This window comes from Lactuca virosa, chromosome 6, assembly GCF_052849685.1.
Source record: "Lactuca virosa cultivar CGN04683 chromosome 6, Lactuca_virosa_CGN04683_v6, whole genome shotgun sequence".
NCBI lineage: Eukaryota > Viridiplantae > Streptophyta > Magnoliopsida > Asterales > Asteraceae > Lactuca > Lactuca virosa.
The window spans coordinates 127261478-127277025 of record NC_136431.1 but is presented as its reverse complement, the minus strand read 5'-3'; the positions used below and the strand labels follow the sequence as shown (position 1 = coordinate 127277025).

General features: G+C 35.0%; 2 protein-coding genes and 1 long non-coding RNA gene across 3 annotated transcripts; 2 read left to right on the top strand and 1 right to left on the bottom strand.

The window, feature by feature from the left end:
• The first annotated feature begins 494 nt into the window (after positions 1–494).
• On the top strand, positions 495–2169 carry LOC145122711 (uncharacterized). Its single transcript, XR_013714716.1, has 4 exons — positions 495–965; positions 1123–1276; positions 1829–1904; positions 2043–2169. It is a non-coding gene; the product is annotated as an uncharacterized LOC145122711 (long non-coding RNA).
• Positions 2170–4375: 2206 nt separating this feature from the next.
• LOC145120492 (F-box and associated interaction domains-containing protein) lies at positions 4376–5982 on the top strand. The gene is made up of 2 exons (XM_079056304.1): positions 4376–5671; positions 5840–5982. Exon 1 carries the CDS (start codon positions 4462–4464, stop codon positions 5644–5646), a length of 1185 nt encoding a protein of 394 aa, XP_078912430.1. The 5' UTR covers positions 4376–4461; the 3' UTR covers positions 5647–5671; positions 5840–5982.
• Positions 5983–10475: 4493 nt separating this feature from the next.
• On the bottom strand, positions 10476–14645 carry LOC145120385 (cellulose synthase-like protein D1). The gene is made up of 5 exons (XM_079056212.1): positions 13736–14645; positions 12877–13233; positions 12277–12652; positions 11765–12182; positions 10476–11567 (listed from the first exon to the last, which is right to left on the bottom strand). Exons 1-5 carry the CDS (start codon positions 14429–14431, stop codon positions 10631–10633), a joined length of 2784 nt encoding a protein of 927 aa, XP_078912338.1. The 5' UTR covers positions 14432–14645; the 3' UTR covers positions 10476–10630.
• Between the last annotated feature and the right edge of the window lie 903 nt (positions 14646–15548).

Genomic DNA, 15548 nt, shown 5'->3' with positions numbered 1-15548 from the left:
ACATGTTTCCGAATGAAAATAATTGTCGAATTAAACTATGTGCACCCGTCGCTTGGCGCGGGTAAACGGCTAGTATATATATATATATATATATATATATATATATATATATATATATATATATATATATATATATCTTATCCTATCTTACTATATTATTATACAAACTTTACTATTTCTAAAAATAAATTTAAGACGTTCAAGTTTTTAAGCCTAAAGTACAACAAACTATTAATATACTAATATTATAATATAAATAATCCAATTGATAATGCAATAGGTACAAGTATTTAATACACAATAAATTTTATACGCAAATAGTCGGATCGTATCTTTCCAGCTGTTATCTTTCCTATTATTGCCCCTCTTTATTGCTTATTAATTCACCTCATGGTTATTATTTTGACCCGTTCCTTCCCTTATCTGGTCATTTCCCCCATATCCGGGCATTCTCTGTTTCTATAAACTGGAAGACACATTCCCCCTCACCCCCTCAGCACATATTATCTGTCATTGGTCTCCACTCTCAAGAAACCTCAGCACATCATGTTAAAACAACCCCAGTTCCTCCTACTACATCGTCGTTCGCTGCTCCACCTCAACATCTTCGAGTTTCAAGCTACATATTTGGAAGAAGACCACCAGACCCTCCACCTTTGTTGATCATCGCTACCACGAAAACTCCCCAAAATCCACATGCACCCCCTGAATCTCGGTTCAATTCCTCATATCGATTCAGTTTTAAAAGCTTGAATCCTCTTCTTCTATTAAATTTCTCTAGCATCCGCCATTCCAATTTTGAATCCTCTTCTTCCTTTAAATCTCTCTTTGTATCAGACATTCAAATTTTGGAAACGATTTCTCTCATCTTCTCTCTAAAACCCTAATTGCGTTGGTTTGGTTGCAGGTTTCAAGAAATCCAAGATTCAATGTGTAATGTGTAATCACTCGAGAGGAATTATGGGGTAGGTTTGGTTTTTTTGCCATTAGTTGTATCTTCTTCAAACGGGTCCCTGCTACCAACAAGAGTTATCAAGAGTTTCTCGCTTTGTTTTCTTGCACTGGTATCTGCTTTAAGACAACATACTTATCATCTTCTTTACACTTGTTAATTAACATTAGGTGGTAGCTGGAATTGGGGATAAATCTAGAGAGGATGAAGAAAAGATGTATGAAGCGGATTCAACATACAGAGTTTGGAGTTAGATAGGAGAATGCAAGAGCTAGAGACTTATAAAAGCTTGCTCAAAAGTGAACACCAATCCTTTATTGCAAGGTATAATATGCTATAGATTGGCATTATGGTTTATAACAACTTTTTTGATATGATAACTTTACTTTTTCTTAATAGGCGAAAAGCATGGGAAGTTACACTTAGGTTTTATGTGGTTTGATTGTCTCTTTTAAATGCTCTGATTTGTTTGGCTTAATAAAATGTAGGTGGGGTTTTGATTTGTTGGATTCAGAAAAAACATATTGCATCTAAGGAATGTTTGATGCTGAGATGGTTTAATCATGCATTCATTCTCCTTGTCTCTCACTTGATTTAGAAATCGACAGCCACCAACAACCACCATTATTTTTTGTTGTTTCTAATATACCTTGACACCTCCTAAGTACACATTCATTTTGATTTTTGGAAGCTGGATCTGGTGTAAAACAAAGAAGACCATCCACTAGATGACATGGCAACTTAACACTGCCACCATAACCTCACACCACTCACTGTCATCACCATGACAAGGTAACATATCTATTGTTTATGTCTTTGTTAAATGTCTAATATTTGCCTTTTTTACTCTTACATAGTTTTTATCAAATCATATAGGGAACATGAGCCAGCTGATCGAGATGCTAATGAATGGAGGGTTAGGAAAATTGGAAAGGAAATTGCAAATCGAATGGTAATAATCAAATGTGAAACTATATTTTTAACTTACGTATACTAATTTTATGAGTTTTTCCTTTAAATGTCTCAATATCTTTAAATGTTTATGAAATAAATCCATGTTTTGTATGTTTTGTAATCTTTATGTTGTTAGGTTAACTAATTTTTGGTGAAATTGAAAGCAAATGGGAAGGAGTTTGCGTTTATAGATATAACAAGAAGCAAGATGTATGATCGATTTTTATTGGCTGATGAAACCTTATCCAAAAGGTTTACATATTTTTTGGTAAATTTCACGCCCTTTCACATGATTTGAGTGTTATTTAATTATTTAAAAGGATTGGATTTTTTTTGGCTTTTTTTTTTAGTTTTGAGTGTTCTTAAATGAGATCAACTAATTTGAGTTTGTATTTATCTTTTAAAATTATTTAATTTTGGGTTTGGGATATGTTATAGGGATGCAGAGTAAAGGATTATTGGTTGGAGTCTATCACCGGTAATGGAAATTGAAGGTGATGGAAAGAGAACAAATTGGTTCTTAATTTTAATTCAGAAAAGTCATTGAACTAGAGTCTATATAAGAGGTAAAACAATGTTTAAGGATGTTTTGAGTTTATGCAATAAGCCCTTATAAAATGGCATGATCCTTGGTTTTCATTTACCTGAGTCTTTATATATGACAATTAAAAAAATGAGATCAAGTAATATAAGGTTTTGACTTTCTACGTTTGAGTCGGGTTTTCAGGTCGTTTAGAACAAAACATTTGTGGTTGGTAAACCTAAACAATGCATTTATGTATTAATGGCGATAAAACTTTGCAACAGTTTAATAAAGTTCACTTGGTGAACTCAAGTTGTCATACAATAACCTATTTAGCATATTTATATACATCATCATGGAATAAATCCACAACATGGGTCATTCTTTTGATGATTTAAACGTAATACACTACTTTTTCCTTTTATTTGCTAATATTTTCACTACTAAAACATAATTTTTTTTCACTATTTTGGACTGTTAAGAACTATGTTTTTCAACTATTGTGAGTTCAACCAACAATATGTTTTTGACTTTTTTGGACTTTTAAACACTACTTATCATCCTAATGGTTTGGACCGTAAAATAAAGCCTTTTTTGATAGTTTTGAAATAAAAAAAAAACATATTATAGTGTCTTGCTTCGCCTAAAAAAATTATTCGTCGCCGCTGCTTTGCGCGGGTAACGACTAGTATGTATATATATATATATATATATATATATATATATATATATATATATATATGCCCTTTATATAATCACATATCATGTTTGAAGAATTTCTATTCATTTATTCATAAGAAAATTTACATTTATCAACTCAGGTAAATACTAATTCTTTTACAAAATGTCTAGCGAGAAACACGAGCATTACATGTGATGCTATTTCCGATAATGGTTCAGATTTCCAGTGGTGATGCTATTTCTGACGTGAACAGAGGAAGGGAAATGAGGTGTGGTCAGTGACGGCAGTCAAGAGGGTTTCCAGTTGTGATTATATCTCCGGTGGCCAGATTTTGATTTCAAGAGGAGGTGAGGAACCATGAAGAGTTGAGAATGAAAAGTTAGGATATTTTTAGGTAAATGAGGTGGGGTGATAGGTTTACTTGTTTAAAAGTATTAATAAATGTGAAAATAAAGGGTTAGAATATCATTTTTTGCTTTCCTTATAAAGACAAAATAAAATAATAAATACGGTATAATCATTTTACGTTAGAAAAATGTTGAATTATGCAAATTTAAACAAACAATGGATAAAGTATGCAAGTTTAAATTAAACAAAGGACGATCCGAGTTATGATTCATGTAATTTACTCATAATATTAAAATTGTTTTTTGTGTGCTATAAAGGTCATACATAAATATGTAGTGTTGATCATATAAAACCTTAAGTCCAGTTCTAAACAAATACTATATAAATATAATGATAAATCATACAAAAATTTTAAAATTACTTAATGCATACGAAATTATTTACTACTCTACAAAATTATTTTCCCAAACAAAAATGATCTCAACGGGGGATAACAACCAGACAATTACAAGTGACATTAGCACCTCGTACCCGAATTTTAGCAAAGAAAAAGAAAAAAAGAGAAAAGAAAGTATGAGAGAAAAGAAAAGAAAGGAAAGGAAAATAAATTTGTCTTTCGTATTTCCGAGTCGGAGAAAAGTGAAATGAAAGTTAAACATTTTGTTATTTCTCTTCAAATCGGAAGGAAAGTTAAGAGAGAAAGTGATCATTTCATTTCCTTCTACTTCCTTCGTTTAATGAAACTCGGGAACACTAATTTTTTTTTTTTACTTTCCTCCCACTTCTATCTATTTCTTTTCTTTTCTCTCGTTAAGTTGAACTCGGGAACGAGATGTACACACTTATATGAACTTCAAGACCAAATTTAATAATCACTGAACAATAAGGGTATAAACTGTAACGTACGAAGGTTACCGACAAATATTGTCTCCCCTGGACACTGATCATATTTTCCCCCAAAGCAAACACCGAAGAACCCTAGTCCCTAGGTCGCGAGTCAAAATGGAAATAGCAATCGAAGACGAAGAAGACGAACAGCAACAACAACCGAAAAGAATCAAGGCGTCGCACTCTACAGAAACGTCTGAAGACCCTCTGTCGATTCCTACCCTTCTGCCTGAGATCATTATTGAAATCCTCTCGAGACTTCCCGTTGAATCACTCTTGCGATGTAAGTCCGTTTGCAAATTATGGCGCTCTATGATATCGGATTCTCATTTCGTCAAATCTCATCTCGCTTTGTCAACTAGCAACAATCGTTACACACATCATCGATTGATTTTACATACTTCACCAAGAATAAATCTCAAGAGCAGTCCTCTCTATGATGTGCTGTATGCTGAATCCGTTAATCTCCTAGAGCATGATTATCCTTTGAAACATCCTTATAAATCAATTTGGATCGCCGGTTCTTGCAATGGATTATTATTCATAGCTGTTGAGGACGATGATTTGTTTCTTTGGAACCCTGGTACTCGAAAATCGAACAGATTACCAGATGTTGGTTTCAATGTGCGATCGGGTAGCTACGTGTTATATGGTTTTGGGTATGATGAGTCTAAGGATGATTACAAAGTTGTTGGAATATCTTGTGTTTTCATAAGTGGAGGCAATTATAATATAAGAGTGAAAATATACTCAATGAAATTTGGAAATTGGAAGAACATCGGTGCTTTTCCTCATGGTATCCCGTTGGATGATTCTGGAAAGCTTTCAAATGGAGCTCTTCATTGGGCCGCTAGTCAAGATTTTGGGTCATTTTATTCTTGGAGGATAATTTCTCTTGATTTAGCAAAGGAGACATATGGAGAAATTTTGCAACCTGTGTATGATGAAGGTAACAAGGATTTGACATTGGGGGCTTTGGGAGAATCGTTGTGTGTGCTTTGTGATTATAGTAAAATTCGTGCAGATGTATGGGTGATGAAGGTTTATGGGGTGAAAGATTCTTGGACTAAATTGGTTTCAATCCCATATCTCACTGATCCTGGGAGGGATCAATTTTCAGTGCCTTTGTGTATTTCAAACGATGGGAAAGTTTTGTTGCAATTTGGGGCAAAATTGGTTGTGTATGATTCCAAGAATCTCTCATTCTCAGAGATTCACAACATTGATGAATGTCATGAAGCTTATACCTTTGTTGAGAGCCTGGTTTCACCAGAAGCCCCCATCAGGTCTTGGAGATAACAATCAGGGTGGAAATCTTATCAAGGTAAACCTATTTCTTCCTATGGTTATCTGATTACGTAGGGTGTCAAATAATGTGTTTTAACCCCTTATTTTGTAGTGAATGCAGAACAAATAAGTGACTTTAATTTGAAGATTTGCAAACTTGGCTTATTGTTGTTTTTTTTTAACAAACTTGGTGGTTTTGTTTCAGGAGCTTGTGGATTCTTTAGTATCTATGTTTTCCAGGTTCATGTGAGAATTGTTTTACCTGTTTTGGATGTGTGTTTGGTTGTTTCGAATAAACATGTTATGCAGATTATGTTGATATATCTATCTATCGTAATTATGGTAAAACTTGTTTATTTAACTGTGTCACAATGATGATGAACAAACAACACGTTCATCTTTATTGATGAACCTAGATTTGTTATGATTGATCAAATGGGTTTTTTTTAAGAAGATGAACAAACCCATATGATGAAGTTTGGTTTATGAATATTTTTGGTTTATATAAGATTCATCAAGATGTGATACAACCACATAAATTCAACTTTACGTTGAAAACATATTTATTAAGTTGGCTCCCCCAAGGTAATTGAGTTGAATAAATTTATTGAAAAGCAAAGAGTAAATTATTAAAATGGTCCCCGGGGTTATTTATTTTTCTTGAATCAAGTCTCTAGTTTTCAATTTGGGCACATACCGTTCTTAATATTTGTTTTTATCACGAGAATGTGTTCAGATTATAACGAGATGGACTTTAAGCACTTGAACAAACTCGAACACAAACATAATAATAGAGATACTATGAAGACTGACACGGAACACAACATGGTTACAATTAATGAAATGTATTCATAGTGTCATTGACCTAAAACTTCATGGTTGAGCTCATATGGCCCACGGGAGGTTCTCCATGAGGAAGCTTGTTCTCTCAGTAAAATGGACACAGTGTGTCCATGGAAGTTACTCAAGTTTGCTTCTCTGCCCTTGAAGAGACCAAAGACTAGAGAACACGAAAGACAAGACTTTGTTTCAGGACACCAAAGGTGAAACTGCACTTTGAAACAACTTGTAAAGATTACGCTTCTGCTTGACTGCAACTTCGCTTCTTTGAAACCCTCTCCCTTTGCTGAAGTTGCAACAACCACTAATCAACAGATGCGTTTCCACTGAAATTCAAACACATCACAAGTTCAAAATTCAAACTCAAACACATAAAATAAGAACTAGTTGGCCTCATCTTCACGCTCATAATCTCTTGATAGGACATGTGTGGAAAACGCAACGTGGATTGCAACTTTGACCAATTGCAATCCATGTGTTTTCCGATACAAGACTCTCGGTATGGTATCAAGAGATCATGAGCATGAAGATGGAGGTTCTAACTTCATGTGTGTATGTGTTTGAATTTTGGTAGTGGCCAAATCGATCCCTTGTTAAAAAAATAGTAATAATAATTAAAATTAAAAGAATAAACAAATCTAATAAGGGTAATTTAGTCATTTTATGTATGTCGGGAACCAGTCTCGTAAAAAAAAACATTAAAGCCCGGCTGTGTCTAAATTGAAAACTTGAGATTTGATTAAAAAAAATACATAACCATAAGGTCCATTTTTTTTAACTCAAAACTAAATAAGATTTAAGTAGCTTTCCACTTATCAGAACAACTCCCTTTTTGTGTATAAGAGTAGGCACATAACTAATATAGATACTAGAAAGTCCTTCAATTACTAAGTCATACTCAATGGAAAGCTATCTTCCCTTATATTAAACTATATGCGATTCGATATATGATTTTACATTCATAGTTAGTTGAGGAGTGACCCGAAAGTCATTGCTTCTAGAATATGAGCCCAAGCCTACTGATCGTTCGGATGTTCCCACATGACTAGAATTTTGAAAGGAATGAATGTCTAGCACTTTGAGTTGAGTCATTGGACGTATAAAGCTTTCAAAAAATAAAACTTATGATAATTTGCCATTTTACTCATTTTCTATGTGTGGACATAATTAATCGTACTAAATAATAGAATAGAATCGAGTCGACCTCGAAAGTATCAAATATAGTAGGGTAAATGTCATTATAACACAATAAACTATCGTGTTTTGTCTGATTTGGTCACTATTTTTTTTTTTTTTTGCACAATAGATCATTAAAGTTACATTTTCGGTATCAATCACATCATTTTTATTGATTTGAAGCGGTCAGCCAGTATACACCTACTGACTTGGCATTTATTAAGATATTTATTTTAAAAAAGCCACGTGCTTCTTATTTTATTATTATTATTATTTTTAATAAAAAATTAAAATAAATACCGATAAATGTAAAACTCATCGAAATCAATTCCCCCATTACTCCCTTTATCCTCAACCCATATTAACCTGTTAACCCTAAATCACAGAGCTATAGTCGCCACCCACCATCACTTGACGATTGCTAACCATCATAGCCTGCCGCCAACCACCATCAACGGACCGCCGCTGATCTTCGCTTTCCCGAAGAAGTGAAATTGTTGGCGTTTCCTTAGCTTTTGCCGTTGAGAATATGTTATCTTCCATGGACATGATGTCGCCGCCTTGGCTATTTCTAGTGACCATCTCCTTCTCTATTCTTGTCCAACCCACCCTCGTACTATTTCATTACCGTCGGTGACCGCTTTCGGTGATACACAACATTGAAGCCCACAAGCATCCACAAATAGCATATGAACAATCAGATCATCCCTCTGATTTTTTGACACTCTGTTCGAAAGTCATTTCAAGTACCTTGTGAATCGGATCCACTACCACCATCGGCATATAACTAGAAATCGTTTGATTTCCAAAAATATGTTATAGTTTCGGTATTAGATTTTGATTTTCATCGATCGTTTGATTTAGTTTTGGTTCATACATCAGTAGGACATAGTCGATTCCTATACTGTATTGTTTTTCTATTTCCAACATGTTTGGTTTTGATTTCATCACATTTGATTTTGATTTCATTAGGTTTGAATTTAATTGTTATCATATCTAGTTTTAATTTTCATTTGCCTTCGTTTGGTGGTAACTGATGGTGGTTGTCGGAGGTGGTTACAGGTGGTGGTTGTTGGACATGAAAAGGATGAGGTGGATTTGATTTTGATTAGTTTTTGTTTTGATGAGGTATTTGAAGTTTCAATTTTGATTTTGGTATCATGTGCTTTGGTTTGTGGTAACGGACGGTGGTTGTTGGAGGTTACAGACGGTGGTTGTCGTCGGAGATAAAAATGACGAGTTATCACCTGATCTTATTAGTTGTTACATACAGAAAAAAGAGGGGTTGTCTCCATACGGTGGAGGAATCAGATGTCAGCAAGAGTAAATGGTTATAACATTTTTAATTTTTAATTTTTAAATCCAAATGCTTACGTGGCAATTATGTGGCCCTATTGTCTCTATGTCACTAGTGCTAATTAAGCATGGTATACAAACCGGTAAGTATTGGGGCGAATCCCTTATTTAACACGTAAAAAATAACTTTAATGAGCTATTGTGCAAAAAAAAAATAATAATAATAATGACCAAATCAGACAAAACACGATAGTTTATTGTGCTAAAATGACATTTACCCAATATAGTAATACTATAACTGAATAGTACTACTATAACCTTTTGATACAAATCATGCGCTCTAAGTTCAATGAGGTTCCAAAATAACATTTACTTTGTTCTAATACAATTAAGGTTCCAAAATAACATTTAATTTGTTCTAATTGAACTATTTGTATGATATTTTTAGAATGAAATTTATATTTAAAATGTGATTTTTTTTCCACAACAAATGTTTTTGATATATTATACTTGGATTTAAAACCCCTAAATTTACTCGTGACATATATTAATTCAGTTTGGAAACTAGAAAACTATGGCTGCAACTCAAACAATGTTTAGTCTCAAATGAAATAATATCAATGTGTTTAACATGCTTGTGAGAAATGGGAATAAGAGCCCTCTTGGTTATCACATAAGATGGTAGGGTGATCCGTTAGCAGCAGATGTAGTTCCATAGATGATGAGTAACCCAAAAAATCTCAACCGGAGTGTTTTCCATGTTATGGTATTTCGATTCAGAACTAGATTGAGAGATGGTTGGCTTCTTTTTGGCGCTCTTGGAAACAAGATTCTTGCCAAGGAAGATATAGTAGCCATATGTAGATCATCTAGTTTCAAGACAACGAGCTCATTTTACATCAGAGTATCTAAGCAAAGACGGGGTGGGTCTGAAAGGAAAGTCCAAATGAAATAGTGGAAGTTGGATATTATCCCGATTTTCTTACCTTTGCTTCTTTATTGGGCAAAGTTTATGCTGAAAAGGGCTATGCAAAAGGAGAAAAAGAATCAGTGATATATAGAAACTTCCACCATTAGAAGATACTAATGAGATATCAAGCAAAATAAATGAAACTGAGTCCATCAAAGAGGCTTCATGAGAGTGGAATAATCCCTAAAGTTGTAACATATACTACAGTTCTCTAAGGATTTTTCCAGAAGCTCAATGATGCAACTAGAGTTTTCAAGAAAATAATGAGCAATGTGGTTGTACCTAATGCATTTAGTTGTGGTATTTTGAGGTTGTGTAAAGGAAAGAGATTAGATGATGCTCTTCGATTTTGTTTATAGATGGTGAAGGATGGTCATTATCCAAATCTATAGGTAAAATGGGTTGCAATTTGCTCAAGTGATAATCAATAATTTAATAAATGAAGTTTTTTTTTTTGATGAGAAAGTTGTTAGACAATTTTTGGACAAAAAAGGGACGTTCTTGCCTTCGTTTTGGCATGCAATGTTTACTATGAAGAGCTCATGATTATTTTGCACTCTTTAGGAAAAATTCACACAATTCTTTGTAAGTTGTACTTTTTCAAATCCTCGATCTTAAAATCCTTACTTATAGTTGCCACTCACCAGTAATATATCTATTAATCTAATATACACTGTTGCAACTACTAACCATTAAGATAAAAAGCTGCAAATCCTAGATTTTACCAAGGTCGTCTGGGGGACTGATAGTAATCCAAAGCAAAGAAACAGTAATGGACAACACCCCTGCCCAAACATAAATTATAGTCGTCACTTTTCCTCTTCTACCCATCAGCCCTTTCATAAATGGATACATATGAGCCAACACCCAAAAGCTAAAAAAAGCTCCACCAAAAAGCTTATTCCATTGAGGAATCACACTAAAAAGCGTCCTCGCAGTCCCCATAATAAGGGCGACAATGTTGGTAATGCAAATGGTGAGTGGCATTACAAACAGACTTGACCATTTCACAACGTATAAATCAGCGTATATATCGTCATCATCTTCAGCTGCTGATTTTGAAGTCAGAGTGAATGAAATTTCGATTCCAGCTATGACTTTTAGCAGCCCTTGGATCACAGCACCCAGGTGAGCACTTGAGCCACCAATGGCCCAAAACTGCTCATTTCGCCACCATTCCTCTAAGGCTATTCCAGACCATTTTACTTCAAGAAGAGAGATGAGAGCAAGTGTGATAGTCATGATAAGGAGATAGGTTAGAAATGTGGCATCAATGTTTGGCACGATGAATTGCCCTGTGAACATGCAGAGTGCTGGGAGGAATAAGTAGGCAACCAAGAATATAGATGTGAAAGGGTACATGCCAACGTTAATATACGCTATTCTTTGTAGGAACTTGAGACGTGAGCTGGCTAAAAACGCATTGTTTTTTGAGAAAAATATCTCGACTGAACCCGTGGCCCAACGGAGCACTTGGTGCAACCGGTCGGTCATGTTGATGGGTGCTGTCCCACGAAATGCATCTCGCTTTGTTATGCAATAGATTGATCGCCACCCACGATTGTGCATTCTGTAACCTGTCACCACATCCTCTGTTACCGACCCGTAGATCCACCCTATCCGATCTCCCCATTCGGTATTCTCTTCATACCTATTGGAAAATCATAAACTGTTAGATATTTAGAGTATTTGATTTTCCCTACGAAAGAGCCCTTAACGAGAGAAATGAGACTCAACATATCTAAAGACACGTGAGTGTATGACTAGGATGTGATATTATGTGAGATATATGTGGAGTCCTTGATTTTCTCTTCAAAAGAGCCCTTAAGGAGAGAAGGAAGCATTTACCAGCAAGAAATAACAGTTATAGCCTCAGCTACAGTAAGTGCATCCAGTGGAGGGCGTGGAGCAAGTAGTGCACCTGCAGGACGACCATTTTTAACCGACACATGATCGGCAAGTGGCCGACCTTGATACTCGGCGACTGCTATAGAGTCAACGAACATGTTTGAATTTCCAAATTTTTTGGGGAGGCTTAAATCAGGATGCTCTTCTTTTGAGGTATCAAGATCATGGTCTTGATCACGCACCGCCTGTAATGAGCGGCCTGGAGAGAGTGTAGCCGCAGGTTTCTTTTTCTGGCCCACAATTCCACGGTATTCAATTGCTCGAGGTGGACTAAACCCATAGAGTGCATACCGTCGAAACATGCAACCAGTTCCTACGTACACCGGACCTTGTAAACCATCCAGGGCTCTCATATTCCCTAATCATGTGAAAAACACATATAAGCTATAATGTAAATATTTATGGGGCAAAGGTTTCTTTATAATAAACTAAAAAGGAGAAAAAGATCGCACCATCGAAAAATACTGTGTTGTGGTTTGCGTATCTATCGGAAGGATCGATCCCTTCAAATCTTTGCGGAAACTGTATGTAGCAAACGCGGTCACCCCCACGATCCAACATGAAGCACATACCTTCCCTTATAGCCATGGAGTTATATATATAGTGATCACAATCCAAGTTAAGAATGAAAGGTCCATTAGAGAGTATAGCTGATGACCTAACCAATGCGTTCATGGCTCCAGCCTTCTTCTGATGGTCATAACCAGGACGTTTTTCACGCGAGACATACACAAACATTGGAAGCCTAATGTCCACACCCGTAAAGTCAAGTTTTCCTTCATTGTCCTTCCCCATCACCGGATCATTTTCTGGCACCCTGCTCATCAACTATGTAGACGGATTCAAATTCAAGATTTTATTTCAAAGAGTTTGTTAGATATCTAGAGTCTTTGATTTGCTCACCAAAAATGTCAAGATTTATACTCCCAACATATATAAAGGTAATGAATGACATCTAACAGATGTGAGACTTTATCAAGTCCTCACATGTGCTAGACACTAGCTCTCTCTAACACCATGTTAGATATATTTGAAATCCAAAATGAGTTTACCTGAATAATTCCTGCATGGTCACCCTTTTTGTGATCTGTTGTTGGCGTGAACCATGTACCTGGCCAATGGGTACCATCTGCCATCCAAGTTGCTTTAGCAGCCTCTCCTAAACCTGAACTATCATTCTTCTTCTCCTTCATTTTCTCGCTGTGATTGTACCTTTCACAACGCTTCCGTATGACATCAGGAAGACCATTTATTCTCACTTTGAACTCGTCATATTCTCGCTTCATCCAACGATGATCCTTCACAAAATCGGCCTGTTTTTTATTTTTTGTGTGATCTATTTTCTGTGTGAAATAACTTTCGGGGTTCCTAGGTTCGATGTTGTGTTTTCGACAAAAGGGTACCCATAGCTGCATAATTAGACAAATTTTTGTTAGTTGTTATCTTCAGGACGGCATCGACAATGCCTCATAGTTGCAAATGATGTGGCATTTAATTCAATTGGGTTGATCACATTATGAAAATAGCTAATTGTATTAAGACATTGATATGATGAGTTGAATGAATAAACAACACTATAAAATAAATAAAATACAATATCTTGATTTAATTTACGTTATATTTGAATTTTTATAAAAGGATTTTACACAAAAGATAAATGATAAATGATTAAAATTAAGACATTGATATGATGAGTTGAATGAATTGAAGATATTTAAAAAAAATAAAGTTGTATACAAATTTGAACGAGGACAAGAAAACCCATTAGACTTGGAAAATTGAACAAATCAAGTTAAAAAAATTAAATGATAAAATTATATAAAAACTGTATACATATTTATCAATTATCAATCCATTAAACTTTAGAAATTTAATCGTATATATATGTTTACCCGCTTTGATTTCACATACATGACCGAAATCGACTGCCTCAGCCATTGCTTCAAACGTTAGAATGGCACCACCATCATCCGAGATATAAACAGAAACCTTCTCGATAGGCCACTCAACCGCAAGAATTGACAAAATAGTATTAGCAGTGACCAAAGGCGGTTCCTTATCAGGGTCCGCAGTCGAGATAAACACATCTATTCCCGGTAAATCCGACCGGCCACTAGGGTTCTCCGCAGACTTGCTCTCAAACTTATCCTTCAAAGCCACCAAATCCGTAGCCCGGTTTATCGGATTTAACTTGGGTAACTGATCCAACAACCATGAAAACGCAAACCAAATCTCACATGAAATCGAAATCCCCCACAACCACATAGCATCAAAATTAGGGTTTTGTAATCTCCATGATAGAAACAAGAATTGGACTACCAATCTAATGGCAACAAGGAACCGATATGGGCTAAGAACACTTGGGGGAACTTGAGTTTTGCGGGTGAGAGGTTTCCATGGTTTGTCCAAGAATTTAGCCAATTTGGTTCCAGTTTCACGGTCGTTTTTATCATTATACGCGTTTCCGATTCCGTACGTTCCTCTGCTCTCAAACAACCAATGCTGCTGATCGGAATCCGTAGGCGGGTTTTTTAAGGACAGAGACTTGTTTCCTGTTGGCCCTTTTTGAAGTGAGAGATCACCGGATACCAATGGATTGGTGGCCATTGTTTATGCAAATGCATATCCCGTTTTTGAATAAGAATCTATGATGAATTGAATCTTGGAATATTCAAGCATGATGAATTGATGTTATCAGAAAATTTGGAGAAAATATGTTGAGAAAGAGAGAAGTCAATATGATGACGCTTACAGCCATTCCTTGCATCCTTTTTTCAGCCGCACCTTTCGTTCTCTCCCTTGCCCCATAATAGGAAATGACTTTGAATATACAAATTCACACCCATATTACAACATCCAAAGTCAAAACTTACTTGCACAGATTTTTTTTTTCTTTTGATTTTTTTATCCAATGATATCAACTAACAACAACCAATCTCCATTCTGTTAAGATCATACACAATGGTAAGAAAGTAAAGAATCCTCAACCTTGATGATCAACATATTTCTTAATTACTACACACCTTGATAGACCAAAGACTTTTGTTGCTGAAATATAAGACCTTCCATTCTTTTTTTATCAAAGGCTCACAAAAACTGTAATTATGCACATAGAGACCAATTTTGTAAGGATGTCTTTGAAGCGAGGAGGATATAAAAAGTCGCATACATTACAAAGCGAACGATCTAATCCCGTCTTCCTCATTTACTGCAGCCAAAAAAAATAACTTTAAAATGTGTCAAATAGCTTAGAAAATTAGTGTTCATCGTCTGTTTCAAATTAAGATTCTACATGATACGATCTTGCAACTTGCAAGCCTACAATGAATAAGGTAATCTTCTATAATTATTTAATTTAAATGTTAAAAAAACATTGATTATAAATACATTTCAAACAATTTCAAAAAGTTTCTTACATGTTTTTATTTAAACATTGACTTTACAGATCAAACAGAAAAACTACCACCGAAAAATGCAGAAGTTAACATTCAATGTATTACAAAAATAATTATATTAAATTTTTTAGTAAATTACACGAATCGCCCCTGATGCTAGTGTCAAAATACACGTTTAGTCCATATTTTTAAAAATTAAATCGGAAAGTCCCTCATTAGTTTAAACCTTACCCGCTTCATCCCTACAGACATATAAAGACCATTATGCCCTTATTAATTTCTTTTTTCATTTATTTATTAATTATTAATTATTAATCTATTAAAATAAA